Source organism: Nannospalax galili, unplaced genomic scaffold, assembly GCF_000622305.1.
Source record: "Nannospalax galili isolate Female #2095 unplaced genomic scaffold, S.galili_v1.0 scaffold1050, whole genome shotgun sequence".
Lineage (NCBI taxonomy): Eukaryota > Metazoa > Chordata > Mammalia > Rodentia > Spalacidae > Nannospalax > Nannospalax galili.
The window spans coordinates 1,465,606-1,491,634 of NW_008329037.1; the positions used below are offsets into that span (position 1 = coordinate 1,465,606).

The 26,029-nt window shown below is 39.9% G+C and overlaps 1 protein-coding gene across 3 annotated transcripts in view; it reads right to left on the minus strand.

Annotated features, from left to right (window-relative positions):
- Positions 1 to 26,029, minus strand: part of Smarcc1 (SWI/SNF related, matrix associated, actin dependent regulator of chromatin subfamily c member 1) — a 128,794-nt gene that overhangs the window by 19,644 nt on the left and 83,121 nt on the right. For 2 of the 3 annotated variants that reach the window (XM_008830731.3, XM_008830740.3), the window contains exons 22-25: positions 21,798 to 21,853; positions 19,847 to 19,961; positions 18,725 to 18,879; positions 12,611 to 12,745 (exon numbers count right to left, since the gene is read on the minus strand). In XM_008830731.3, the coding sequence (XP_008828953.1) occupies positions 12,611 to 12,745; positions 18,725 to 18,879; positions 19,847 to 19,961; positions 21,798 to 21,853 (461 nt within the window). The remainder of the gene's footprint in view (positions 1 to 12,610; positions 12,746 to 18,724; positions 18,880 to 19,846; positions 19,962 to 21,797; positions 21,854 to 26,029) is intronic. The other variant, XM_029562282.1, reaches the window with a different exon arrangement.

A 26,029-nucleotide genomic window follows, 5' to 3' on the forward strand; every position in this document is an offset into this window, starting at 1 on the left:
CAATTAAGAGCACAGGCTGCTCTTGTAGGAGCTGGGTTCCTATCCCAGCATCCACATAGTGGCTAACAATCATCTGTAACTCCAGTTCCAGGGGAATCCACTGCCTCTTCTGACCTCCACAGGCATTGCATGACACGGGTGCTCTCACATACATGCAGGCAAAACACTCATGCACATAAAACAAAAACAATAAAATACTTAAAAAAACACACAAAAAAACGGAGCTGGGTATGGTGGGAGTGGATACCTTTAATCTTAGGACTTGGAAGGCAAAGGAAGGCGGATCTCTGGGAGTTCAAGGCCAGTCTGGTCTACATAGCAAAAAAACAAAAAACATAGGGAAATGTATTAGTTCAAAACTTACAGAAAAATATACATACAATATGTATATAGCTGAAGGCTATATAATAAGAAATACAGTGCCATACAGGAGAAACCTCCGTTTGAGTTGTTGGTATTCCAACAAACACAGGCTATTTCCACAGCTCTCGATTATTTTAACAGGGCACCTTCTTGACCATAACTACAATACGTTAAAAGTTTAGGCTGACTCTAGTCTCTGAAATTATCAGGCAGTTGGTCTAGGGTATGGGAAGACATATCCTCTAGACCCTGGTTGTCTTGGGAATAGGTCAGACTGTCCCAGAGTACACCTGCCAACAGCAGATTTATGGCTTCTGTAGGTTATGCTTGGCTTGCTTCTGCAAAATAGTAATTGTTACTTAATAGAACAGAAATTATTAAGGGGACTAGGCTCTCCACCTGTAAGCTTGGGAGCTTCAACTTTTCTAGGGTAAGCTGTATAAAAGCTTATTCTAGAAATGGCTCAGTGCTACACACTTGGGTTCCTGACACCCTTGTGTAGTAGCCCCGGCCAGTAACAACTTTCCTTCAGCAAAACTTCAAGTGGTCTTCTCTGGTGAAGCACTCCACAACAATCTCCCAGAATTAGAAGATAATACCTTATTGCCAAAAACAGGACATACTTCAGGCACAGACCTTGAAGCAATGGACTGACCTTGAAGCCTTCTCCCTGAAGACTAGCTGTCAAAGTTTTGGAAAACAATATGCAAGCCACAAAGGGAGTAAAATCAATCAATGGTCCAACCCCAACTTTAAACCCTAAAAACCACAATGACTGGCACAGCAAACTATATTGGGGCATTAGTGGCACTTTTTATCTCAGGAGTAATCAACAGCTACCTAATTGGACTTACAAGCCCTTTCAATCAGAGGGAACTCCTATGGTACTATAAACATAGCCAAATACACATGACTGGAGAGGTCACAGATCTTAGAGAAAACCCCAAGTCTGTCATATACCTAGAATAAATGTAATTTCTTAATATATGTTAAATATGTACCCTTATATTTAGAGACAAGTATGCCAGTCATTACTCATCAAAGAAGCTTCTTTTGCAACACACAGAGACTACTACAGAGTTCAACAACTGGTCACACACAGAGAATGTGTCTGTGAGATGCCCAACTCTAAATAACATATCTACAATAGAACCTTGACACCTAAGGCTCACGGGATATAATGAAATGGGTAGAGAGAATACTATTGCATCTCTCAACTCTCATTAGAGAAGCTTCCCCATGTAACAGAGGGCAATGAACAAAAAGGGCCACAATTGGCCCAAATGTAGAGAACAAGAGACCACAGAGTGTGGGTCATTGAATAGGATGCCTATATTAAACATAACCCACCCAGAGCTCAGAGACCATTTTGGAAGAGGGGGACGGAAATTTTTTAAGAGTCAGGGAAGGAGGTGCATGACCATAGGAAACAAGAGTCTTAGAGGCTCCTTGGGACATTCATTGCTCATATGAATTTACAGCAATTTTGACAGCAATGAACAAAATGCATGCCAACTCACTCAGACAAAAACAAGCATAGAAACTGGGGAAATGGGCAGGAGGCTACAACTTTGGCCAGGAATGACTGGCAGCTGATCACTGCTGGGTGAGGGAGTCCTAGCCAGTTGGGAAGTCACTAAGGTATGTGCCACCATTCCTGACCACAAAACAAAACAAACCTAGATTTACAGATGTATAGAATATAATGATGACAAGCATAAGAAGGGTAGAATTATTTTTCAGTAGTGACTCCAATCCATCATTTTCCAGAGCAAGACCTGTGTCAATACAGTCCTTTTCTAGAGCTGCACTGTCCAATGCAATGGCCACAAGTGATATCTAGCTGCTGAGTATCTGAAATATGGCCAACATAAACTGAGATGTGCTGTTGGTATAAACTTCAAATTAAAACTTCAAGACTTAATAAGGGGAGAAAAAAATCCACGGTGTGTGTCAGCATGTGCACCGTAATATGAGTGCAGAGGTCAGAAGACAACCTGAGTGAGTTGGTGCTCTTCTATGATGTGGGCTCTGGGGATTCATCTTGGGTTACCAGGCTTGGCAATAAGTACCTTACCAGCTGAGTCATGTCACTGGTCCATTAAAGAAATTCGTTTTGGGGGGACTAGAGAAATGGCTCAGCAGCTAAGATCATGGGGTGTTTTTCTTTCTCTTTTTTGGTCTTTTTGAGATGGGGGTCTATTGTAGCCCCAGCTTCAAGGAAGGGTGATCATAGTAGGGTCTTGTCTATTTTAATATTTTGTTGGCATTATGATATGTAGATATTAGAAGTTCAATTCTGGAGGAAGATTTATCAGTGAGATGTACAAAACTAAGTGAGATAAAATAGAGAACTAAAAATTTAAGACTATGGTTTTGGTTTTGCTTTCTTCCAATTATTCTTTCTAGGAAATTTAGAAATCTGTAATTTTCTGAGGTTAGACTGATTACCAGAAATGGATTTCTTACCTATATTCTTGACTCACTCTTGTTCTAGACAGGTTGGATAAACTCCTGCAGCTATTTAAGAACTATAGAAAACAGGTCAAGATCTGCTCTGTAATTAATCTGAATTACTAATGGACAAATTTTTTTCTGTCTCTGAAGAGAAGTTTTGATCTCTGGATTACCTAGCTAAGAGTTTTTGTTTTGTCTTTTTTATTAAGAGAATGGGAGTACTTGTGAGACTGAGGCAGGAGCACCACTAGTTTGATAACACCATGGATTACAAAGTAAGCTCTGGATCAAAAAACCAGGAGAAAGCCAGGCACCGTGGCGCACGCCTTTAATCCCAGCACTCGGGAGGCAGAGGCAGGCGGATCTCTGTGAGTTCAAGGCCAGCCTGGTCTACATAGAGAGTTCCAGGACAGCTGTCTCAAAAAGACCCCCTCTCCAAAACCAAACCAAACCAACAAAAACCCCAAAAACCCAGGAGAAAAAAAGTATGGGGAGAAATTAACCCAATTTTCCCACCCACAAAATTAGCTACCCATCCATAATTCTTATTTATTTCAGAACTTTATCTGGTCATTCTTTATTCTTCTGGAGAGGGAAGAGAGAAGGGGTAGGGGCTTAAGAACAGGGTCCTCTTCGTACCCTAGGCTGGCCTCAAACTAAGCAATCTTGAGGCCACAGCCTTGTTGATGTTGGTATTACAGGCAGCAGCTGCAATGACCAGTATATCTGTCATTTTAAAACACAGAAAGTAATGAAAAGTAATTAGGTAAAGGAAAAAGGAGTGATTAAACACATACATATGCACAACCGTGTGCATACACACACCTGAAAAGAAAACACAATCGAAACCAAAGTCTTCATGTGGAATGAACAAGTCCCCTGAGGTGAAGGCAAGGCCCAGATTGCAGGCTCCTGAGTAGTTCCAAATGGCCCAGGGTTCCTAGATATCCCAGGACCATGTCTGCTCTAGAGCAAAAGGAGCAGAGTCTAAAAAGCTGTTATAGTCTGGCCACCTCATGCAAATGAATAACTCTGGAACTTTATTTTTATTAAATCAAGATGAAAGACTACATGTATGTATTAGATAGCTTTAGTTGTCACTTGACACACCTGGGTAGAGGGAACCTCTACTGGGGAATTTCCTCCATTGGACAGGCCCATGGTCATGTCTGTGGGGCATTTTCTTGATTGCTGAGTGATGTGGGAGGGCCAAGCCCACTGTGAGTGGTGACATCCCTATGCAGGTGATCCTGTGTTGTATAAGAAAGTAGGCTGAGCACAGGCAAGGAGAGTTAAGTCAGTAATCAAGTTATCCTCCATGATCTGTGCTCTAGGTTCCTGTCCCTCAGTTCCTACCTGGTGCTCACTCAGGGATGAACTATGACCTGGGAGATGTAAGACAGAATAAACCCTTTCCTCCAAAAAAAGTATGGTCAGTGTTTTTATCACAGTGAAAGAGGAAGGAAGACAATATATACAAACCTACAGAGTTATAACCATCTAATTTTCAATAAAGGCATCAAGCTACATTGGAGAAAAAAGCAACCACTTTAATAAATGGTTCTGGATATCCATTGAAGGAGAGACCTCTCTTTTGCCTAACTGTATCAAAAAAGAATTTCAAAATAGATCAAAGAGCTATAACTCTTTGTAACTAGAAACTCAAAGTGCTAGAGGAAAACATAGGAGAAAACAAAATACAGACATAATCAGGCGTAGCAATCCATGAGCCCAAACTTAGCACATAGGACACTTAAGGCAGATGGACTACTGGGAATCTGAGGTCAGTTTGGTTGCAGTGGCAAGGTGTCTCAAAAACTTAAAGAAATGAGCCAAACACCTTATACACTACTGATGGGAATTGCAGTCACTACAGAAATCAGGTCAAGGTTCCTCAAAACAATAAACATAGAGCTACCACATGCTACACAGGTAAACAAGAATATTCAAATATTCATATTTACTACAGCACTACATACACAGCCAAGACATAAATCATAAATCAGCCTAGATGTCCATCAGCATATGGAAAGTTAAAAAAGAAAATGTGGTATATATTCAGCTGTAAATAGGAATGTTTTTGCATTCAGAGGAAAATGGATAGAACTGGAGATCATCAAGTTAAGTAAAATAAGCCAGACTCAAGAGAAAACATTTCATGCTTTCACTCGTGTGAAATATAGATTTAAATGTGTGTGCACAGAAGGAAGGCATGAGAAAAGGAGGGAAGGAGAGGGGAAAAGGTGGAAAAAGGGGGGGGGGGGAGAAGGCCAAGAATGGAGTGAAGAAGAGAACCGGGAGCAGAAAATGGAAGGGAAGATGAAGGCTGCCGGGGGCGGAGGGGTACTGAGCAAAGGACAATGATATATGCCAAAACCAAAACTGTACTATAATGACAAGGAGAAATAATGTGGGGAGATGGCTCAGTGGTTAAGAGCACTGACTGCTCTTGCAGAAGACCCAGGTTCAATTCCCAGCATATGACGGCTAACATCCACCTGTAACTCCAGTTCCAGAAGATCAAACACTTTCTTCTGACCTCTGCAGGCACTGAGCCACACGGGTACACTTACAATACATGCAGGCAATACATTCACACACATAAAATAAAAATATTAAGGAATGTGAAATACAAAATTTTTGAACAAAGTTCGGCATTATTAGACAAATTTTAAGTCCATTAAACCACTGATTTAATGATTTGACACCTGGAAATCTGTCCAAGTAAACTGTACGTCTGTGTGGAAAAAGCCAGTCATTAAAACATCATTTCTGATAGATTCAATGAGCGGGAAGAAAGTCAAGTTGCAACAAAAAGTATTCGTAATCCCAGATACATAAAAATGTGATCAGGGCTGGAGAGATGGTTCAGCGGTTAAGAGCACCGACTGCTCTTGCAAAGGTCCCGGATTCAAGTCCCAGCACCCACATGGCGGCTAAGAACCATCCTTAACTCCAGTTCCTTGGGAATCCAACGCTCTCTTCTGTCTTCTGTGGCACTGCATGACACGGGTGTACTCACATACATGTAGGCAATACACTCATACACATAAAACAAAAATATATTTAAAAAATGTTGTGATCATGTATAAATACATTTATACACACATTTTAAAATGTTTCAAAAGACACCAAATTAACAGTAATCATCTCTAAGAACAAAACTGGCAGGAAACCTTTTTCTCCCACTGTGCAATTTTATGACATATGAGGAAAAAAGCACTAATACATGCTACATAGTGTGTGAACTATATAAACACACTAAGTGAAAGAAACCAGACAAAAAGGCCACATACTACTTTATTTGTATGAAATATGTAAAATGAACAAATTCTCAAAGACAGAAAGATTATGTTAGTCAAGAGGGAGGTTGCAGAATGAGTTGCTGGGAGCAATAGAGGAGGGTTGCTATTTTTATGGTCATATTGTTTTGGAGTAATAAAAATGCTTGAAATTAGATAATGGTGAGAACCGGAAAACAGTGTCTATATACTTAAAACCACTAAATTGCTCTCTCTTTCTTTCTCTCTCTCCCCTAAGACAGGGTCTCCCTGTAGCTCCAGATGGCCTCAATTTCACAGATCCACCTGCCTCTGCTTCAGTCTTCCAAGTCCTGGGACTGGGATTAAAGAAAGGTGTGAGCCACCAGGCCTGATCACTTATTTTCTTAACTCTTATTTATAGTGTGAATGGGTATGTGTGCCACTGTGTGTGCATTGTGCGTGATGGTCAGTGGGAAGATTATAGATATTGGCTCTCTCATTCCACCACGTGGGTTTCAGGAATTCCCAGTCTTATTCACTTAAATTATTTACTTATTTTCCTTTTGTGTGTGAATGTACCGCTTATGTGTATGTAACTGCAATGGTGTCATACAATGCTGATAGAGGTCAGAAAAGGGTGTCAGACTCTCCAGGAACTGAAATTAAGGACAGTTGTCATCTGCTGTGTGGGTGCTGGGAATTGAACTGGGAGTCCTCAGCCACAGTGGCCAGTGCTCTTAACTTTCCAACACACCTATTTTTTGTTTTTAATTTTTTAATTTTATGTGTATGAGTGTTTTGTCTGCATGTACTAAGTGAACCATGTACATGCAAAGCCTGCTGAAGCCAGAAGATTGTGTTAAATGACATGGAACTGAACCCAGGTCTCTACCAAGAGCAGCAGGTGCTCTCAACCATTAAGCCATCTCTCCAGGTCCCATCGTCCCTTATTTAAAAGGGTTCTATAGAGCCTAGACCAGTGGCCTATGAATGCAATCCCAGAAATGGGGGATAAGGAAGGAGGTATGTTAGTTCAAGGCCAAGAAGACATTTATTATCTAACTTTTTTTTTAGGGGAAGGGGTTAAGACAGGGTCTTCTTGTAGCCCAAGCTGGCCTAGAACTAACAATGTAGAACAGATTGGCCTTAATCTCACAGAAATCTGCCTGACTCTGCCTCAGAGTAATGGGATTAGAGGTTTGTGCCATCACATCCAACTATTATCTAACTTTCAAAAAAACATAACGGATAACTTTTTTAAAAATAATCTATTTACTTTTATTAAAATTTAAATTTCACTTTTATTTTATGTGTATAAGTGTTTTATCTGTATATATGTAATGCACCAGGTGTGACCAATGCTAACAGAAGACAGAGAAGGCCTTGGACCTCCTGAAACTGGAGTTACTATTGGTTGATAGCCACAATGTGGGTGCTAAGAACCAAACCCAGGTCCTCTGGAAGAACAGCCAGTGCTCTTTAAGTGCTGAGCCATGTCTCCAGCACACATTAATTTATTTTTATCACAAGGTTTGTAAGAACAAATTGAGGGCCGGTAAGATGGCTCAGCAGGTACAGTAAAGGCACTTGATGCCAAGTCTGATAACCTAAGTTTGAGTCTAGGAACCCACATGACGGAAGGAAAGAAAGAATCAACTCCCACAAGTTATCCTCTGACTTCCATGGCACATAACCATATGTATATACAAACAAATAACAGAGAAAATTAAATATTTAAAAGCCAGGGGTTGTGAGGTGGGTGTGTCTAGCAACCCACATGACGGAAGGAAAGAAAGAATCAACTCCCACAAGTTATCCTCTGACTTCCATGGCACATGGTATATACAAACAAATAACAGAGAAAATTAAATATTTAAAAGCCAGGGGTTGTGAGGTGGCCTAGCAGGTAGAGTTTGAACTGTTCAAGCATGATGAACAGAGTTCAATGCCCAGAAACAACACAGAGGTGGAAGGAAACAACTAACTCCACCACAATTTTCTCTGACAAATACTGTGTAGACATAGTAGTGCATGCCTCTAATTCCAGCACGCAAGAGAAGTGGAGACAAGAGGAACAGAAGATCAACGTCAACCTTAGCTGCACAGAGAAGAGCAAATTCAAGGCCAGTCTGAACTATGACACCCTCTCTTTCCCCTCCTTCAACAACAACAACAACAACAAATCCTTTCTCAATACAAACAACTAAAAATACTAATAATACCTTAAATTATATCCTACAGATATCTTTTGTTCAGTTTGAGACAGGGTCTCATGTCTAGGCTTGCGTATGTAGCCAAGGAAGCTTTGATTCCCGATCCTTCTGCCTCAGCCTGCTGAGTACTGGGATTACAGATGTGTCTACCAATACCTGGCTCTGTCATATAGGTATCTTAGTTTTATTCTGTGCTTAATCTATTTCCTAGGACTATAGATGAAGTCTAAAAGCTAAAAGGACAGTGAAAATTACTTAGGTAAATAAGGCATTTGTCAACCTGTTAGTTTTCTTTATGAATCCAATGGGGCACTAGGGAACCCAGTTACACACAAGCCAGCAAAAGGCCTACTGCCCCTACAGTGTTCAAACCTAGTCTTTCTATCCCCCTTTATGCACAAAGCAGCCGTATCCAAGAGGAATCTACAAAAGAGCATTTTTCAACACTAAGATGCTGAATAACAGACACAGCTGCAAATGCAGCTGAAGTTCACAAAAAGGTCGTCTCCCAACTTCTATTTGCATAAAGCAGGAAGTAAGGGTGGGGGGAAAAAAAAGATAGTAAGGGGTCTCCAAAATCAACTTACATACACTCACCAAGTACTGCAGTATCAGCTAGACTTTAAAGTCTCAAAACTGAAGTTAACTTGTATCAACATTTATTTTGACAGTGATGAAGACATTCATAGGAGAAAAACCAAGTATAAAACAGAGCTATTACAGTCCTATTATACCAGAGAGAAAACACACCTACATTTTGCTATTTCCATATGTGCTTCAGGGTGAGCATGCTATCTTTTTTTTTTTTTTTCTTTTGCAATGTCTTGCTTTGTGCTTCAGAACAGAACGTGTGAGGTATGACTTTCTAATTCGCACACAGATGTAATGTGTTTAGCTAACAGATTCAATTATTTGATAGGCAGCAGACATAAATGATTAGAAATAAGCACAAAACAAAGTTAAACATACTTCTTCTGGGACAGTGTGAAATTCACTTTTCCTTTTCTTACTTAATTTTGCAGAGTGCAATGAATTTTTTTTGAGGGGGGGTTCTTTTTGAGACAGGGTCTCTCTGTAGCCCCAGCTGTCCTGGAACTCACTATGTAGACCAGGCTGGCCTTGAACTCACAGAGATCTGCCTGCCTCTGCCTCCCGAGTGCTGGGATTAAAGGCATACAGTACCACGCTTGGCTCAATGATTTTTTTTTTTGTTCTTTTTGAGACAGGGTCTCCCTGTAGCCCCAGCTGTCCTGGAACTCACCACGCAGACCAGGCTGGTCTTGAACTCACAGAGATCCGCCTGCCACTGCCTCCCGAGAGCTAGCACTAAAGGTGTGCGCCACCATGCCCGGGTCAATGAATATTTTTAAGCCCACAACTTACTACTAAGGGTATTTTGTTTGCTCTACCTTCAAAATCTACCTAGAACATTGCTACTTTCTTCATTTAGCAGGCTACCATTCTGATCTAATTTTTTTTCTTTTTGAGACAGGGTCTCCCTATAGCCCCAGCTGTCCTAGAACTAACTATGTAGACCAGGCTGGCCTCGAACTCACAAAGATCCACCTGCCTCTGCCTCCCAAGTGCTGGGATTAAAGGTGTGCAACACCACGCCCGGCCATTCTGATTTATTATGTCATATGGGTTAGTCCCAGACCCTGCTTACCATTCTCTCCAATGTGACTGTACCACCACTCTACAACACAGCAGACAGACTGATCCTTCCTGAAGGATATAAGGAAGATCACTGCAGTCCTTAACTCAAGGTAAAGCAATCATTTTACATTTCTTCCATTTTTGTAATGAAAAACTTTTTTTTTTTTTTTTTTGCCATTAGAGATTGCAACTAGAGCCTGACACAGGTTAAGAACATCCTCCCCTACTGAGCTATAACCTAAGTTCCACATATCACAGTAAAATGAAAAGCATCTGGATGGCTTACAGGACTTCTCAACATTATGCTTCTTACACTGTCTCAGCTCATGCTCCCGGCCATTTAAGTACTCTAGCTCCTCTAACATGTTAGCCATGCTGCTACCTCAGCCTGCTGCATTATTTCTAACTATATCCTCCCAAATGTCAGTTTCTTTCTTTTTCTTTTTTGGTCTTTGAAACAGGGTCTCTCTGCAGCCCCAGCTGGTCTCGAACACACAGAGAGATTTGCCTGCCTCCCAAGTGCTGGGATTAAAAGTATGTGCCACCACACCCGACACAAATGTCAGTCTCTTAAGAAGAAACACTTAAACCTGAAATACCCCTTACCTCCATTCCTTAACTTCCCAGGTGAACTTCTTTGTGTGTGTGCATACACAACCCCCCCCCATCTATACATATGTATACACAACAAAGCAGGGAACTTAATAACTTTCTAAGCTCACTCATTACTTCTACTTAAGTTCAATGAAAAGCACAGATATTTGTTGGATTCTATACATCATCAATATATTCTTGGTACCTACATACTTGGAACATATATATCCAATGAATCAAAAAAGACAGGGCAAGCTACCCATCAGGTACTTAAACCATCGCACTTTTCTCTTTTTTATTTTAGAATTTGGGATTTGGGCTAGTCAATCTTATTAGAACAATCCGTACTTCAGAAAGGTTTTCTTGACAATCCCAAATCCCTGGCAACCATGACTATACTTCCTCCTGTGAATTTTCAATCATGTCCCTTATAGTATTAGGTCTCTTGATGTGTAAAGGTCTCATTCAGCCTCTAACCTCTTTAAGCACAGGGTCGACTTTCTTAAACCTTTGAGCTTCTTTCAAATGTTTTTCTTTCCTGAAGACTACTCATAGCCAAATGAACTTTAGGGATGCAGAAGCTATTTCTTAGGGGCCTTAACACAGTTTACAAACTATTATTATTATTTTGAGATAGGGTCTCATGTAACCCAAGCTGGCCTTTAACTCTATACAGCTAAGAACCTTGAACTCCTGAGTCAGTCTCCCAGGTGCTGGATTAGAGGTGTTTGTCACCAAACCCAGGACTTTAATTTAGCACTAAGGACTGAGCTTAGTCTCCCCCCCAATGCTAAATAAGCACTCTACAAAATGAACAACATCCCCAGATAGCCCTCTCCTCTCTTATTTCTTCTCTAATTTTGGGACAAGGTAGCCTCAAAACTCATGTAACAGAGCATGAATTCTATTTCTCCTAAATATTGTGATTACAGATGTGCATCACCTTAGCTGGCTTATTTGCTGTTTGTATGTTGAGATCAGATCTCCCAGTAGCTCCAGCTGACCTAGCATTAGCTACGAAGACCAGGCAGACCTCGATCTCACAGAGATCCACCTGCCACTGCCACCATACATGGTTTAATTCTGTGTGTGTGTTTTTTTTTCAAGAGGGGGTCTTGCCATATGCCCCAGGCTGATCTAAGATTTCCTATGTAGCAGAGACTGACATCAATTGTGAAGCTGTCTGGTTCTTATCTCTGCCTGCTGGTACCAGACTACATGAATCACCTTAACCAGTTCAAAGTTGTTTTTCTTGTTAAAATAAAAAAAAGGAGGGGGGGGACCACACACAACAACACACAATCTCTGTAGTCCTGGCTGACCTGGTGCTAGCTATGTAGTTACTTGTAGTGTTCTTGTCAAAAACAATGTTGAGGCTTGGAATATAGGTAGAGTGCTTACAGAACACACATGGGTTCCATGAAAAACTCATCCCCATTACCACATAAACTTGGCATGGTCACGACATGGATGCACTTACCTACATGCAAGCAATACATGCATACAAATAAAAAATAATAAATGAAATACTTAAAGGAAAAAAAAAACTTGGCATGGTAACAAGCAGAGATCAGGAGTTCAATGTCATTCTCAGCTACACAGTTACACTAGAACTTACTATGTAGCCCTGGCAGGGCTTGAACTCACTGAGATTCACCTGCCTCTGTATCCCAAATGCTGGTAATTGTGTTTTTTTTGTCTCTTGGAGACAGGGTCTCCCTGTAGCCCCAGCTGTCCTGGAACTCACTACGTAGACCAGGCTGGCCTTGAACTCACAGAGATCCGCCTGCCTCTGCCTCCCGAGTACTGGGATTAAAGGCATGCGCCACCACACCTAGTAATTGTTATTTTTTTGCTTGCTTTTTGAGGCATAGTCTCTCTATATTGCCATCTGGCCTGGAACAACCTATGTAGAACAGGCTGACATCGATCTCAGAGAGAACTGCCCACCTCTGACTCCCCAGAGCTGGGATTAAAGGCCTTTATCACCTGTAACTTGTATTTTTGAAATGTTATCAAGATTTAAACTTCAAAACACCACCATACAAAATCCCCCATACTTACAGCCTCTTTTTCTCTGTCCATAATAGTTTCCAGTTCTTCAAAATGTCGAAGTTTGATCTCTAGTTTCTTCATCTGTGTCTCAACCAGGAGAGCTACCAGGGACTTGATCTTTCTTTCTTCCACAGCAGCCAAGTGCTAAGGGAAAATACCATTCAAATTACTTACAAGAAAATACTGACATTGCCATTCAAAGTACCTTATGCAATTATGCCTTTTAGATACCCTAAAAGTTTCTTTCAAATATTTATTTCAATTGGTTCTATTTCAAAAAACTCCTGGTCTTTATAGAAAGTAAGTAATACCTTTAAAGGATATAAGGGGGTCGGCAGGATTGCTGAATGGGTAAAAGTCCTTGCTGCCCAATCTGATCTGAGTTCAATCCCCAGAAGTCACATAGTAGAGAAAATCAACTCTAAGAAGTTGTTCTCTGATTTCCACATGAGCACTCTGCCACTCCCTCCTCACAAAAATAAGTGTAAAAAATTAAAGAAAATTCCTCTAACAGGAAACTGTAGTAATGGGATAGACTGCTACTTTATCTATCCAAATGGAGACTCTTAACGGGCTCTCTTTTTCTGCCTCTCTCTCTCTATCTACCACTCAATGCAACCAACCAACCAACCAACCTTGAATTAGGACTCTTGATGGGCTAAAGACAATAAAAGTGATCCTTTCACACTTCACACCTGTCTTCCCTCAAGATTAAGAAAAACAAACTATTCACTTTGCTAGAATAGAGTTAAGGCATAGACTTTAAAGGATAGAAGCAATTTCTGTTAAGCCAGCCGAAGATGAAAGTGAATAAGGCTAAGTGCAGTCAAACCCTTCAAATATGCCAACTTTTTTTGGTGACCCCTGCACAGTAGTGTTAAACAGAGATAAAAGATTCATGGCTTGGGGCTGGAGAGATGCATCAGAGGTTAAGAATACTGGTTGTTCTTGCAGAAGACCCGTGTTCGAATCCCAGCCACCCACATGGCAGCTAACAACTGTCCATAACTCCAGTCCCAGGGGATCTGACAGCCTCTTCTGACCTCTGTGGGTATTGCAAGACAGGGGTGCACTTACCTACATGCAGGCAATACGTGCATACACATAAAAATAAAAACAAATAGGGGCTGGAGAGATGGCTCAGCAGTTAAGAGCACTGACTGCTCTTGCAGAGGACCTGGGTTCGAGTCCTAGCACCCACATGACGGCTACAAACCGTCCTTAACTCTAGGTCCAGGGGAATCCGGCGCCCTCTTCTGATCTCCGAGGCATTGCCCGACATGGGTGCACTCACATACATGCAGGCAATATGCTTATACACATAAAATAAAAATAATAAAATATTTTTATAAATAAATAAAATGAAAACAAAAACAATTTTAAAAACGTTTAAAACAAAGATTCATGGCTCAACATGCTTAGTCTAAGTAAATTGATTAATCAACACTTGAGACATAAGATTTATGACTCAAATTACAGTAGCAATTCTCCTATCTTAGGAAAGAATTTCAACATGTACATATTAGCAAGACTAAGTGGTCTCAGTGAATTATATTATACATACCTATATATATAAATTTGTGTATTCATAAGTATGTAACAACAACAAGGACAAGAAATTGACAGGGAGTGGAGGATGACATGGGAGGCATTTGAGGGGAAGAGTGGGAGGGTTGGAAAAAAATGTAAATACAGTACTCTTGTAGGAAATTCTCAAAACAATTATTTTAAATAAGAACTTCAGACATAAAGATGCAAGCTATGTTTGAGGTACAGCATCTTCCTGTTATCCTAGTTACCATGAACATAAATCTAAGTTTGCTATTTTAGGTTATATGAAGAGGGAATGGTCTATGAATAAGTCTAATAAAAGAATTATATCTGGCTTTAGGAAAGTGTGGTATCTGGCATGAGAGACAGCTCAGCAGTTACAAGGACTGGCTACACTTGAAGAGAACTCAGCTTCTGTTCACAGCACTCACATGGTGTTTAACAACCGTGTATAACTCCAGTTCCAGGGGATCCGACGTCCTCCTCTGGCCTCCGTAGGCATTGCATGCACTTACATACTTGCAGGCAAAATACTCATGTACATTGAAAAAAAAAAAAACCCTAGGGGCTAGAGAGATGGCTCAGCGGTTAAGAACACTGTTCTTGCAGAAGAGTCAGGTTTGAATCCCAGCACCCACATGGCAACTAACTCCATAACTCCAGAGGATCCAACAGTCTCTTCTGTCCTCCACGGGCATTGCACAACACAGGTGCACTTATCTACATGCAGGCATAATACTCATACACATAAAATAATAAAATATTTTTTTAAAAAAAGTAGTAGTAATGCTAGCCAGGTGTGGTGGCACACGCCTTTAGTCCCAGCCCTTGGGAGGCAGAGACAGGTGGCTCTCTGTGAGTTCAAGGCCAGCCTGGTCTACATAGTGAGTTGCAGGACAGCTGGGACTACAGGGAGACCCTGTCTCAAAAAAAAACAAAAAAAAAGCAGTAATGCTGAAAAAAAGGGTTTTCTAGTTTTTTTTTCCAGCAGTCCTTTCCAGCCCTCCCTTCCTTTTAAGCCTAAATACCAGATGGAAGAAACAAAGAGCAACTAGCCATTGGTGTGTCTGCTCTCACTCCTCCACTTCTGCATGTATGGACTGCCAAGGCTTGTCAGTAGGGGAAATGCAAAAGCAGACATACTCCTGAAAGATTCTGCCCAAGGCAAGGACGGGGAGAAGCCAGGAAACATGCCACTTTGTCTGTTCAAAAGCTAGATCAAGAGGCACTAATTACCTCTCCATGCCAGAGGGTGAAAAACACTTAATAATAAAGCTGTTTATAGACACAGCAAAACAAAACAGGACTAAGAGAAACTTTGATTGGCTAGTGAAGCATTACTAATTACAGTAATTTAAGTGAATTCCTTGCCCCCTGATTACTAAGTAGTGTAAAATGATTATGTGCTATGAAATATATCAGATCCACCTTTATGTGACAATAATTCCCATGTCCTAACCTATACAGCATGAGCACTTGCACTGCTTTCATAAACCATAGGAAAACATGTTTTTGCTTTGGTTTGGTTGTTATTGAGACAGGGTCTGTCTTCCTATAGCCCCAGCTGGCCTTGATCTCACAAGTGCTAGGGTTGAGGGTATACGTTATCATGCCCAGCCCAGACAACATCTTTTAAGAATGTAAATATATGGGGCTGGAGAAATGCCTCAGCAGTAAAAGAGAACTGGCAACTCTTGCAGAGGACCTGTGTTTGGTTCCCAGTACCCACATGATGGATAACAATCATCCCTAACTCCAGTTCTAAGGGATCCGATACCTTCTTCCGACCTCCAGTGGCAATACACAGGTGTACTTACATACACAGGCAGTGCACTCATGCACATATAAAATATTTTAAGGGGATGGAGAGATGGCTCAGTGGTTAATAACACTGACTGTTCTTGCAGAAGACCCAGGTTCGAATCCCAGCACCCACATGGCAGCTAACAACTGTTCATAACTCCAGTTCCATGGGATCTGACAGCCTCTTCTGTCCTCCGCGAGCATTGCGTGACAGAGGTACACTTATCTACATGCAGGCATAACACAGTTAAAACGGGAGGCTGGAGAGATGGCTCAGTGGTTAAGAACACTGACTGTTCCTGCAGAAGACCCGGGTTTGACTCCTAGAACCCACATGGCAGCTAACAACTGTCTGTAACTCCAGTTCCAGGGGATCTGACAACCTACATGCACTTACCTACATGCAGGCAATATATGCATACACATAAAATAAAAATAATAAATAAAATATTAAAACAACAACAACAACAACAACAACAACAACAAAAACAGTTAAAACACAGAAAGATCATTTTGGTTACAGGATTGGTAAAGAGATGGTGGAAACAGGTCAAAGATTAAGGGAAAAGTATAGACTATTATATATTTATACCAGAAAAGCCAGGGAAAATGAAAGATAAAGGAATTAAAGATCACCTAAGGTTGCAGGTTTGACAAAAGAAGGGAAGAAGGGACTCTCCTTAGCCTCTACTTCCTCACTTAAGATAATACTCTCCGATTGACCATGTCTATGATCCCCATGAAAACATAAATAGTAAGATTTGAACAAGCTCAAAGGAAATGATGCCCAAATAATCCAACATCACAGAAGACAGCAAAAATCAAAAAAATCTTTCCCAAAAAAGGAGCATAACCAGACAAATGGCAAACAAGAAATCAGCACTTACATTGGTACTTAGTCATGTAAGAGTGTACCTCAAAACAAATAGAGGGCCAGGCATAATAGTGCATGGCTTTGATCATAGTATTTGGTATGGGAATACCTCAAAAACAGACTAAGAGGAACCTCTGGAAAATGCTGGGAAGTACAACCACATTAAAGAAAGCTACTGTACTACTGAATCAGCTGAGGTATGTGTCTGGGTAGACTGAGCACTACTGTGGCCTGTAAAAACCTCTCCCCCAATGTGGGCGTGGTGGCCCATGCCTGTAGTCCCAGCACTTGGGAGGCAGAGGCAGGTGGATCTCTGTGAGTTCAAGGCCAGCCTGGTCTACATAGTGAGTTCCAGGGCAGCTGGGGCTACAGGGAGACCTTGTCTCAAAAAGACCAAAAACAAAACAAAACAAAGAAAAAAAACCTCTCCCCAAGACCACCTACAGGGGATGTCTGACCACCTAGGTCAGATGGATAGGCACTTAAAAACAGTGGTTTCAATTGGTGTATCCATGGACTCTGAGTCACAGCACACAGATTAAACATTTAGAGTAGTTCGCAGTAGCAGGGTAGCCTAAAAAACCATGAAAGAACATATTTACAAATGGATGAAGAAATATTCAAGATAAAAGGATGAGAATGTTCTAGAAACTATTGTTTGTAGAATCTGGGAACTATAATGGAAGGAGACTATTTCTCAGGTAAAAATTGGTGAAAGGGCTTTTTAAAATTTCATAAATTTGGGGCTGGAGAGTCGGCTCAGCGGTTAAGAGCACTGATTGCTCTTGCAGAGGACCCGGGTTCTATTCCCAGCACCCACATGCAACTACGAACCATCCTTAACTCCAGTTCCAGGGGAATTCGAAGCCCTCTTCTGACCTCCGCGGCATTGCATGACATGGGTGCACTCATATACATGCAGGCAATACACTCATACATATAAAAATCAAAACAATAAATAAAATATATTTTTTAAAAAATTCATAAATTTGCCAGGTGTGGTGGCGCACACCTTTAATCCCAGCACTTGGGAGGGAGAGGCAGGCTAATCTTCGTGAGTTCAAGGCTATCCCGGTCTACACAGTGAATTCCAGGCCAGCTGTGGCTACAGGTAGATCCTGTGTCAAAAAGACAAAAACTTTGTCAGTCATGGTAGCACTCACCTTTAATCCCAGCACTTGGGAGGCAGAGGCTGGCCAACCTGGTTTACACAGTGAGTTTCAGACCAGCTGGGGCTACTGAGAGACTCTGTCTCAAAAAGATCTCCCCACTCCCAAAAATTTATAAATTCATCTTTAGAACGACTTAAAATCAAAATTAACACTAGAACACTAGATGGGGGAATATAATATTTTCTTATTTTCTTAAACATGGTGTGCAGCCGAGACTATGTTATAAATAGAAAAAAAAAAAAAAAACCACCCTCAGAAAAGCTCGCAAATTCAAGAAGAAAGAGAGCTATTTTAGGTTGTCTTTTCAGTCTGTAATACCAGGATGAAATATTTATACAAAGAAACAGATTTTTCTCTTAAAAAATCATAAATATTTCAATCTGGAAAAATTATTGTAACAATACTCTAAGGTAATTTCCACAGGCAAATCAAAATGAAAAAATAGTCCTTTTAAAGAGACTTCAAAATATCTCCAAGCATAGCCTTTCCAAAGCTAAATGAAATAATGAATGGACTGAAAACTATAAACCTTTAGGACCGGATCTCCTCTTTCTACAACCTCTTCCTGCCTGTGAATTTCTTAACCTAGAAATGCCATTCAAGCAAATAGTCATCTCCTGCTGGGAGCAAGACTCTTTATATACTAAATGTTCCAATTAACTAAAAACAAAATAACCATTCATGGCTTAAGAGAGCAGGGGAAGGGGGCTGTTAGGGGCAAACCTTGGCTTTGGTAGCAGCTGAGGCAAGAGCAGCTGCTGCGGCTGTGGCAACGTTTCCTTCAGAAATTTCGTGTTCTACTTTCTTCTTCCCAGTATCACTTTCTCTTTCTTTACAAGTATCAGTGAGTTCCTTGTTCTCGTCAGTTTCCTTTTCTTCTGAAATTATCAATAGGAGTATTGTGAGTATACCCACATCTCAATAACCTATCTTACTCACCTTTGCCATATGACAAAACAAAACTGATTTTACAAAAATATTTTAATGCCTTCTTTTCAAGCACTGTGTTGAATCATACTATGCATTTACTTAAGTATACCATTATTTCGGATATGGAACATGTAGTATTCATTTCCCTAAGCACTGCGTGTAGTTCCCTTGGATACAAAGGTTAAGTTCAGGGAACACAGCTTAAGAACTACATATTGGTTTATTAGTCAACAGAATGAGAACAACCTAAGGTCTGGAAGGAATTAGATGCTCACACACAAGTAAGTGGCAGTAGAACAGAATAGGACAGGATAGACAGACAGACAGACACAAAGGGAATTTAAATCTTGAAAATTTTCTTTCTTTCTTTTTCTTTGTCTTTTTGCAGATTTCTTCAGCCTTTACTGTGGCAAAACATAGTTACCAGAATAAGCACTGGTATCTAGCTGTATGTAAACTCCAAAGCATCTTTATTGTTAAAGGGATAAATCCAAGCCAGGACATAGTGGCCCAGGCCTATAAAGTCAGCTTTTCTGAGGCTGAGATAAGAGGATAATAAATACAAGACGTGCCTTGGAAATCTTGGTGAGCTCCTGGCAGCTTAGTGAGTGCCTGTCTCAAAAAAGTTTTAAAGTAAACAAATAAGAAAACAAATCAACAGAACTGCAGAGTTTAGTGTTACCGTATACACAATTCCCTAGGCTTAATCCCCCATCATCCCCAACACAAAGTAAATGAAGAATCTCAGTATAGTGGAACAAGCCTACAATCCAGAATGTGGGAGGTAGAAGCAGGCAGATCATGAGTTCCAAGCTATCCTCAGCTACATAGCAATTTCCAAGGCAGCTTGGACTATGTCAGATTCTGTCTGTAAAAAACAAACAAAGCAAAACTGGTTAATAAAACCCAAGTTACCTGATTTGATGTCTTCATTAATTTCACTTTCTTGCTCCTTTTCACTGTTCTTTTCAATTTCTCCATCTTGTGTTTTATCACCTTCACCTGTTTCATTTTCCACTTTGTTTTCTACCTGAAAGAAGTACAAAGCAGGGGGTAAAGAGATGGCTCAGCAGCTAAGAGTACTGACTGCTCTTACAGAGGATCCGAGCTCGAGTCTCAGCACCCACATGGCAGCTAACAATTGTTCTGTAACTGCAGTTCCAGGGGATCTGATGTTCTCTTCTGACCTGGCAATATTGCACAACATGGGTGCACTTGTATACATGTAGGCAATATGCTCATACATACAAAATAAAAATAATAAACAAAATATTTTAAAAAGAGAAGTACAAAACAAAAGAACAAGGAGTAAGTTAAACAGTTCTGTTAAGGGTGAAATTACCTTAACCTAAAAACAGGTTTTAGTATATTTGGCAATAAATGGACAAGATTCAGAAGAACTAGAAACTAGAACAGTCTTTTTAACCAATTAAACACATAAATGCTCACAAGATTATATGTCTCCCAAGGACACAGCCCCTGTTGTCCTGTAACCTGTGCTACAAAGCCATGGTTCTAATACCGAAAGGAAAATCAGAGTAATTAACTAGTATTATTTATTAGTTAAAAAACAAGTACTAAAAAAAAGTACTTAATTGATTAGCTTTCTTTTTCAACTCTGTGTGTTGTTCATGTGTGTGGTTGTGTGTTTTTATGTTCAGAGAAATGTATGTTTGGGTATGTATACATGTGGAGGCCTGAAGCTGATGTTGGAATCATCTGTGATCACACTTCCACTTTATTCACCAAGGCAGGGTTGTTCAAGTCATCCCAGTCTGTGGATCTGACTGTGCCTTCTGGGGCTGGAATTATAGACAGGCCTACATGTCTCTACCTGGGATTTATGTGGATTCTGGGGATCTAAATAGCCAGTGCTTAATGACTAAGTCATTTTCACAATCCCTGATTAGTTGTTTTAAGGTCTAAATGCACTAGAATTTTACACTGTCAAGTAAGAAGCAAGAAGGGATGCTGTCAGAAGAAAAATCCAGTTAAATTATTTAATCATACTATTTATTGATGGGTTTAAAGACTGTGAATTCCTGTGGCACTGAGCATATAAAGAACATACTCTACAAAGTGGAGAGACTATTATTGAATTAATTAAGGCTATCTTAATTAAATAAAATCATAAATAGGTACACAGTATCTGAAATACTGCAGGAAATGTATTATTATCCAGATACTCTCTTTATCTATATAAAATTTTGTACTGCCACATGAAATGAGAACTTAAATCCCTGCTTGCATATAGCAACTGACTGCACATTATATGGTGCAGCTGATAATATAAACACCGATGTGTTCTTACAGGGTGGTTGTGTAGACTATCCAACTCTGCTGAACCTTTACTATCTCATGTGAATAGGGACTAGATCAATAACACAAAAGCTCATGATGTCACTGATAACTCTTTAATTCTTCATCATCTATTTCAATCATTACAGTTCTATCTGCTCTTTAAAAACTACCTCTAATGAAAGCTTCTTATTAATTCTTTTCTAAATATTCTTCTGCTAGCAGTTAACTCTCTTGTGAAATAATTTAGTATTCTATAATTCTCGTCTACCATAGTATAATAGGACCTAGGTCCCACAAGTCAATATTCACAAGAACCACAACTTTTGTATTCATACTCCCAGTGGGCCTGAAAGGGGAAAAAAGAAGGGGCTAAGGTGTGGATAATCTGTAGTGAATAAATCAACTGAACTATCTTATATAATATTTTGTGAGAACTATAACTTAAATTAAAAAATTGACTGGTAGTCCAATGAAAGGGACTCAACTGATCAAAAAACCTCCAAACCATTAATTGGAAAAGGTATACTCCCTATGGTTTTCTTGTAATACAACAAACAGACTTTACCTTCTCAGGTTGTTGACCATCAGACTCTGTTTCCATCTTTTCTTCTTCAGATCCTTCTAGAATGAAAAAACAAAAACAATAAGGAAGCTGACCAAAATCTAGAACATAATAGAACATCTGAAATACCTTTTTAGGCAGTGTAATCAATACCCTGACATCTACAGGGTTGTAAAGGAAATCAAAGAGCAAATAGTAAATACTTCAGGATGAAGTAGAAAACATTCAGAGCACCAAAATACTTTAAAATATCAGCACTGTGGGCCTGGCATAGGAGCGTATGCATTTAAGTCATAATACTTGATAGGCAGAGACAGGAGGATCTCTCTGAGTTGAAAGTCAGCCTGGTCTACAGAGTGTGCAACAAGCCATCCAAGCTACAAAAGTGAGACCCTGCCTCAAAAATATAAAGGAAACAAGTATCAGAACAATGGTTAACCAGGGAAGGAAAAGGTAGATCAGACAGCAGGTTGGGTTGAGGGGATCTGGAGTGCTGGTGCTGTTATTCCTTCATCTGGGGCTGTTTATGGGAAAGAGTGTATTTGTGAAAATGCACTATGCACTTTAGGAGATACATACACACAAGCACACACAATATTTGTTACAGTATAATATATTACATATATTAAGAATCAAATTTTTATAAATCAGGAAGAATTCATGACATAACAGACATTAATGAGTGCATATTTTCAGAAAGGCACTGAAAAATCACTGCTCAGTCCCACAGTGGCTGAAGCCACAAAAGCATCAACTTTGGCTTGAGGGGACAGAGGTCAACAGTCCAGTAGAGCATGGTGCAGGCAGAGGAGCAATGATGTGATGCTGCGAGAAGTGTATGACTACCTTAATCACAGAAGGATAAACGATTACATGAGCATTTCCTAAACGGCCACGGCAAGCGGGAAAGAATACAATAATACATGTCCCCTGAATACCATTTTAGGGGAATAAAATATACGATTGTGTGAGGAGGTAGTATAAGCCAAGAGATGAGAAAAATTAGAAATTTGGGGGAGAATGTTGGAAAAGCTGTAATAAAGTATGCTGAGTTTGCAGTTACAGCGGTTATTCTTCAATTTAAAACTTAACATTTTTTAAATCAAGAATATTCGCTGTTAGAATTGAGGAAAATTGTGCTTTGAAGCCAACCTCAGAGGTATAGAAATGGTATATATATATATCAATCATCAGTCAGGCAAGGAGGCACATGTCTTTATTACCAGCACTTGGGAGGCAAAGGAAGGTAGATCTTTGTGATTTTGAGGACAGCCTAGTCTGCACATTGAATTCTAGGCCAGTTAAGAGACATTTAGATCAGGTCTTACATCAACAACAATAACAAAATCAGATCTCTTTAGAAAATAACAGTGCAAACATCTATTGATTAGGAAACCTGTAGTCTAGTTTATTAATACAGGTCCTTGGATCACCTTTTTTCCCCAGAATAATGGCTAACTAGCAGCTTTAGTTATGTTGGGGTGAGGTATCGAAGATTCTTACCCAAGGCAGAAGTGCATATACTGATCAATATGTTCCAAGAAATGCCATGAAGCTCACAGTACCAAAAGTGGACCAGATCATGGAAAAACTAAGACAAGGACTTGCATGGGGCAGGTTCACCAACACATAATCGCCATCAAGAAGCTAAACTGTAGGCTGGATGTGGTGGCCCTCATCTTTAATACCAGAATTTAGGAAGCAGGTGGCTCTCTGTTAGATCAAGGCCAGTATGATCTACACAGCCAATTCCAGGCTAGATGGGGCTACAGGGACAACTTTCCAAAACAAAAAACAAGGAAAAAAAAAAAAAAACCCACCAAAAAACAACACAACACAATACAACACAACACAAAACAAAACACACACACATACAAACCCACCACCAAAAAAGCTAAGATGTTGGCTAAGTCCAGGGAAGACTCATATTCCTGCACAGAGCTGGCCAAAAAGTTGGTCAACATGATTATAAATAAACTATAACAAACCTTGGCTATTAAAAAAGGGTCAAGATCCTCAGTGGTTTTTTTTTTTTTTTTTTTTTTTTTCGGTCTTTTTTCAGACAGGGTCTCCCTGTAGCCCCAGCTGGTCTAGTACGCACTATGTAGACCAAGCTAATCCTAAACTCAGAGAGATCTGCCTGCCTTTGCCTCCAGTCAGTGTTGGGACTAAAGGCATGCGACATCACACCTTTTAAAACCCAATTTCATTCCAAGAAACTGTCAAAGTAAAAGGGTATAATTATAGCAAATGTGCATCAAGAAAATTTACCACAATTGACACAGAAAAATTACGTAATACATTTAGCATATACCTTGAATATAGCATAGTCAAAGACTCAAGGATGTAGCATTTAAAGGAACTAGCAAGAGTATACGAACAGTATTTTCATGAATAACCAGAAGAGCAAAATGATGTATTAGAAATGAAGTCAAGGTAAACCAGAAAAACTGGAAAAGATATAATAAACGACCCAGATATACAATAGGAAAATGGGAAACATAAGGAAAAAGTAAATCCAAACAAGCAAAATAAATATAAATAAATAAATAAAATAATTCATGGGGGCCAGTAAGAAAATTCAGCAAATAAAAGCAATTGCTATACAACCCTGGGAACCTGAGCTCAATCATTGGAAACCAAAAAAGTAAAGAACCAACTCTGAAAAATAATCCTCTGACCTCTTTATGTGCCACTGTGATCATACACAAATAAATAATAAAACTCAAATACATTTTAAAACATCATAGAATGCTAGTTGTTCCCTGGTACTATTTATTAATCACTATGGGCATTTAGAAGGGAGTATCAGGGGGTGGAAAGATGGCTGAGAGGTTAAGTTCCCTGGTCTTGCAAAGGGCCTGGGTTTGGATTCTAGCACCAATATGGTAGATAACAAGCATCATGAACTACAGTTCCAGAGTAATCAATGCTCCCATACGGACTCTATGGGCATTGAATGCACATGGTATACTCACATAAATACATGTAGGAAAAACATTCATACACATAAAATAAATTAAGAACAATAACACCACACTCCACTCAACCTGGTCTATATAGTGAGTTCCAGGCTAACCAAAGCTACACAATGAGACCCTGCCTCAGAAACATCAAGAGGCAAAAAAGGGCAAGCCCAAGGGCTAAAGTCATGGTTCAGTGCTTTAAGAGAACTTGAGATCTTGAAGAAAACCTGATTTCAATTCCCAGCACCCAACATGGGAACTCGCAACTGTCTTCTGGCCTCCATGGACACTGTACATAGATGCTTTAAATAAAACACACAGGAAATGACCTAAACTGCCCACTCTGTAGTAAAACAAGAAAAAGAACTGAGTTATTATGATCACACATAAAATATTTTAGGAGTGAATGAAACAGCTACTTAGATAAAACTCTGAGTTAAAAAGAAAAAAAAATGTGGGTGGAGAGATGGCTGAGGAGTTAAAAGCACTGACTGCTCTTGAAAAAATGTGGGTGGAGAGATGGCTGAGGAGTTAAAAGCACTGACTGCTCTTGCAGAGGACCTGGGTTCGATTCCCAGCACCGACACAGTGACTAACAACTGTCCTTAACTACAGTTCCAGGGGATCTGATGCCCTCTTTTGATCTCAGAGGGCATTACACAACAGACAGGGTGCACTTACATGTAGGGAATATACTCATAAAGAAAAAAGCCAGGTCTCAAAAATCTAAATATTCCATATTTTATAGATTTAAACTAAGCAAAATTATATGTAACACGTGTTGTTTAAGTGCATCTATGTTTGTGGAGAAAAAAAAAAACCATCCTCATTTGAAAGTACTTAGAATAGTATTTAAAATTTAGGATGCCACTGTAGGAATGGGAAGGTGAGATGAGAAAAGGAAGGAAGATGATCAATAATATTGATTTTTTTTTTTTTGTAAGTATTTTTCAGATAGGATCTCTCTGTAGCCCCACCTGGCTTTGAACTCACTAGGTTAGCATTGAACTCACAGCAATCTGGCTCCCTCTGATATTAAAGGCGTGGGCTACCACACCCTGCCAGTATTCTGATTCTTAAAACTTCTGCCTTTTGGGCAAGGCGTGGTGGCACACGCTTTTAATCCCAGCACTCGGGTGGCAGAGGCAGGCATATCTCTGTGAGTTCAAGGCCAGCCTGGTCTACATAGTGAGTTCCAGGGCAGCTGGGGCTACAGGGAGACCCTGTCACAAAAAGACCAAAAAAAAAAAAAAAACCCAAAAAACAAAA